This window comes from Musa acuminata, chromosome BXJ1-11 (genome assembly GCF_036884655.1).
Source record: "Musa acuminata AAA Group cultivar baxijiao chromosome BXJ1-11, Cavendish_Baxijiao_AAA, whole genome shotgun sequence".
Classification (NCBI taxonomy): domain Eukaryota; kingdom Viridiplantae; phylum Streptophyta; class Magnoliopsida; order Zingiberales; family Musaceae; genus Musa; species Musa acuminata.
Genome location: NC_088337.1, coordinates 2,123,516 through 2,127,931, shown reverse-complemented (window position 1 = coordinate 2,127,931; position 4,416 = coordinate 2,123,516). Strand labels below are relative to the sequence as shown.

At 45.9% G+C, this 4,416-nt stretch overlaps 1 protein-coding gene across 1 annotated transcript; it reads left to right on the top strand.

The window, feature by feature from the left end:
- The first annotated feature begins 2,263 nt into the window (after nucleotides 1-2,263).
- Nucleotides 2,264-3,797, top strand: LOC103970253 (peroxidase 5). The gene is made up of 4 exons (XM_009383956.3): nucleotides 2,264-2,536; nucleotides 2,624-2,812; nucleotides 2,948-3,110; nucleotides 3,198-3,797. Exons 1-4 carry the CDS (start codon nucleotides 2,321-2,323, stop codon nucleotides 3,578-3,580), a joined length of 951 nt encoding a protein of 316 aa, XP_009382231.2. The 5' UTR covers nucleotides 2,264-2,320; the 3' UTR covers nucleotides 3,581-3,797.
- Nucleotides 3,798-4,416: the final 619 nt, after the last annotated feature.

Sequence of the window (4,416 nt, the reverse complement as noted above, 5' to 3'; positions counted from 1 at the left end):
GAAGCCCCAAGGACTATACCTATATCGAGCCTATGCGCTCTCTAGCCATGCACCTCGGTGAGAAGATCTAAGGGATGCACCTAGGCTAAGCTTACACACTCCCTAGCCATGCACTCAACATGAAAACCCCAGGACCATATCTCAGCCAAACTGGCATATTCCTAACATCCCAGCCAACAAACTTTTATCAAAGCACACACCCAACAGGAGAGCACGCAAGTGTGCCCTCCAAAGAAAGGCCTCGAAGGATGCCCTTCCGAGGGGGGGCAAATGATAGGGATGTTTTTGCCCTATGACAACTCATCTGCCATCGAGACCGACACCTAAGCATGACTCCAAGTCACCAGCCCCAAAATGGCATTGCAATGCATCCCGATATGCCTCGCTTGCAATAATCATCATATCTTATCAAGATTGAAGAATGATTAGGTAGTTCACCTAATCTTATCCTAGACCATCTAAGTAAGAAGGCCTAGGAATCAGGTATAAAAGGGAACCCATCAACTCACGTTGAAGGAGGGGAGGGCTCCCATCAACTCACGTTGGAGGGGAGGGCTCTCTCTCTCTCTCTCTCCATACCAACTTAGTCATACAACTTACACTACTGTCTTCTTCCCTTCGCTGACTTAAGTATCACCAACGTAATGTCTTCCGACCGAGTAGCATATACGGTCTCACCTTACCAAGTCTCTCACGTTAGTCAGAAAAAGACACCTAAATGAGCATATATTTTCGATAATGGACCAATCATGTCGTCTTAAGATGATACTTATGACACCATCACTACTTTTGATAGTAGTAATGGCAGATATTATGATCGATGGAAGTTGTATACATGTATACGTACACATGGACAACATAAAAGAGGGAGTAAGCAATGCCATGTTGGTCAACCATGACGCTAATTGGATTTAGAGCGACGTGTTCTTTAATTATACATAGCCTTTTCGGAAGAGCCAAATGCTGCGCAACGAAAGGTGAGGTGTTTGGGAACATTCACCAACCGGAGTAGGTGGGATGCAAACAAGCATGCCATAGTCTCATGCTGTCTATTTTGTGCAAACCTACTCGGTGAGACATATCATCAATCAGTAGCAGGACATGGACTGCATATCTTGGGTGGATGTGAAGGTATTGAAATTAGGGATTCAATGTGATCAAAATTTTTAATTTCCATTACGTAACACAAGTCTACGACTTGTATCGCTTTCCTTTTCTTTCAGCATACGATTTATTTATATTTATTTTTGTCATGTGTATAACATTTTTTGCTTTTCATATTTTGTCTATAACTTTAAATTTTTTATCATCTGTCTAAATTGTGTCCTTCCTGAACCTAAACATATCCCAAATGGAGTTGTCATGCTTAAAGGTTACGTCATGAGGTATAGGGACTTTGATGCACTACGAACTGGCTTGCCTGTATGAAGGTGGCGATATCTTTCGATATAGTCTTCAGTGTTGAGGTGTTGATGTCTTCTGGTTTATTCTGCCAATGTAGGATTGATTTGCTGTTGATTTCTTTGAGAATAGTATCGTTTTCATGCACATGAACTGTGTTGTACGCAATCGTTATCAATGCCGGGCTTCTTGTGTATAAGATAGCAAACATTTCAGTGTATATTTAGCATCACGAGCTTGTCTGGTGCAGTGAACATAGTTGAAGTGTCTGCGTCATTGAGGACGACACCACACTAATTAATCTCGAGGAGATCATGCACGTAATTCCAGCAAACCAACCCTCTATGATTGAGTTCATTTCCAGGCAATTTTTTTCGTCACGATATTGGCTGGACATACGTACGTGGCGTAGGATCTACTTGGCCCAAAGGGTTCATAACAACCGTCGGATCTACTGGTGGTTGCTCCATCACCCCACGATCTTACCTCGTACACATGTTTTGGTAGGTAAGGTGAATAGAATTCCAGGTCCAGCTTCACCGACGATGATACATACTATGTCGATTTGTCAGGGAGTGATTTCTTCTGTCTTTGTTGTGAGATTAGACAACGATTCTTCTCTCTGCCTAATAAAAAATACAATCTGAGTCTTTCTTTTGCATTTTATTTTATGCACGCAGCATGCAATGATTCTGCCACATTTCAATTACACGTAATATAGCATTGGGACAAGATCCTTTGGCTGGTGAGACGTCGGGCATCTCTTCTTTTCTAGCCTTGCAAGGAGTAGAGGCTGCAAACGCAAATGGATTAATAGAATAAGCAGCAGTCGTCGGGTTTATCCCCTTGCCTCCTTTGGTATAAATGGGGAACGCAATCGAAGGCCTCATTACTCCAAGACACAGGTCAGTGGAGAGACATGGCTTTGGGAGGAGGAATTGTGCTGCTGGCCTTCGTCGTGGCCTTGTGCCTGTACGCCACCGGGGCGGAACCACAGCTCGAAGTCGGGTTCTACTCCTACAGCTGCCCTGCAGCTGAGCTCCTTGTGAAGGAGGAGGTTGAGAAGGCTCTCCAGGACGACCCTGGCGTCGGCGCCGACCTCCTCAGGATGCACTTCCATGACTGCTTCGTGAGGGTTAGTCGTTCGTACTGTGCATAAACTGTGCTGATAACTTGAAATGCTGACCGAGTAACCCAAGTTGATGTTGTATGACCACGTCAGGGCTGTGATGGTTCGATTCTTCTTAATTCGACGAAGGGCAACACTGCGGAGAAGGATGCACGAGTCAACACGGACCTTGAAGGATTTGATGTCATCGACACCATCAAGGAAAAGTTGGAAGCTGCCTGCAAAGGAGTTGTCTCGTGCGCAGACATTCTTGCATTCGCCTCCAGAGACAGTATCGTCCATGTAAGCTTTCTAGCTCCCATTGCCATCTCCCAATAAGGCGTTATGAGATGGAGAACAAACTTATCTTAAGATCCGTTCGCTGGACTTGCTCACCAACATGCATCTTAAGACAAGTTTCTAACTGGGTTTGAACAGTACGGAGGAGTTCCCTACAAAGTCCCTTCAGGAAGAAGAGATGGAAGGGTGTCCATTGCAGCCGACACAAGCATTCTCCCTTCCCCAAAATTAGGCCTCTCCGAGCTCACCAAGTTATTTATCTCGAAAGGATTGAGCCAAAATGACATGATCACTCTCTCGGGTATGTAGAAGCCATTATAAGCACCTTACGATCATGCACGAGACCAACTAATAGTGGCGGTCGCACGCACGTCATTGTTGCGCGCAGGAGCGCACACTGTCGGGATTGCGCACTGCGACGCCTTCTCCAACAGGCTGTACAACGGAGACGCGACGCTGGACCAGAACTACGCAGCCTACCTGAAGACGCAGTGCCCGCCAGGGAGCAACAACACGGTGTCGATGGATCCCAAAACCCCTCGCAAGTTCGACAACCTTTACTACCGCTTAATCCTGAAGAACCAAGCGCTGTTCACCTCCGACCAGACCCTGGTCTCGACGCAGGGCACGGCGACGCAGGTGAAGCGGCTCGCCGAGAGCTACAAGCGCTTCCAGAAGAAGTTCGCAGATTCGATAGTGAAGATGGGGGCGATCGAAGTCCTCACGGGGAGCGAGGGAGAGATACGCGCCGATTGCAAAGTGGTCAACTGAGGAGTGCACTTAGCTCGACTTGCCTCCACATGGAATCTACATCGGAATTCCTTGTGGCCATTGTATACTTTGATTTGTTGGAGATTTCCTGTACCGTTTCAGGTGATCTTTCTTAGGTTGTTCAAATCTGTGTGGCATTGTTGAATAAGGGTGTCTAATACACGTCTTGGAGATCATTTGATTTGTCGAATGTTATAAAATTGTGGGTACTTGTCTACGAGCTCTCGGATTGCTTATGACTTCAAACAAGAGAGGGGCATTGGATACTCTGCTGTAGTTGGTGAAGACACAACTCAATCATTGATGTACGAGGCGCCGATGGGGGGGTTGTTGAAGCTGGTCGGCCCCTCTACATGTGAGAAGATTTCGTGTCGAATCCAAATGCTCGCTAACTGCAACTTTGACTTTTCCTGGATTTGAAAGGTTACTGAATGATGCCCCAATCTGACTGACCTTTTTGATTTCATCACTTTATGTTTTGGCTTTTCTGATCTGACTCAATTTGGCATGGCTGGATTCTCTCGATCGACGCCCAATCTTCGACTCGTGGATGTGCACGATTTGCTTGGGCTTCAAGCAAAAGAGAAGTTTGAACTATTCCTCAAACAAATCTAGCATGTGTTCTCTCAGTGTCTCCCGGTGGTTCAAGTGCATTTGCTTGATGGGTGCTACATAACACTCACCAATTAGCTCGGGTAGGGGCTCAGAATTCAGGCGTGCAAACAAGTGGACTTAGAGTTGCACTGTATAAAGTTAAAGTTACTCCAAACCCGCTCCGACGCCTTTATTCTTCGTTTCATCATCAAATGGCTTGTTGATGACACATGACGTCCAAT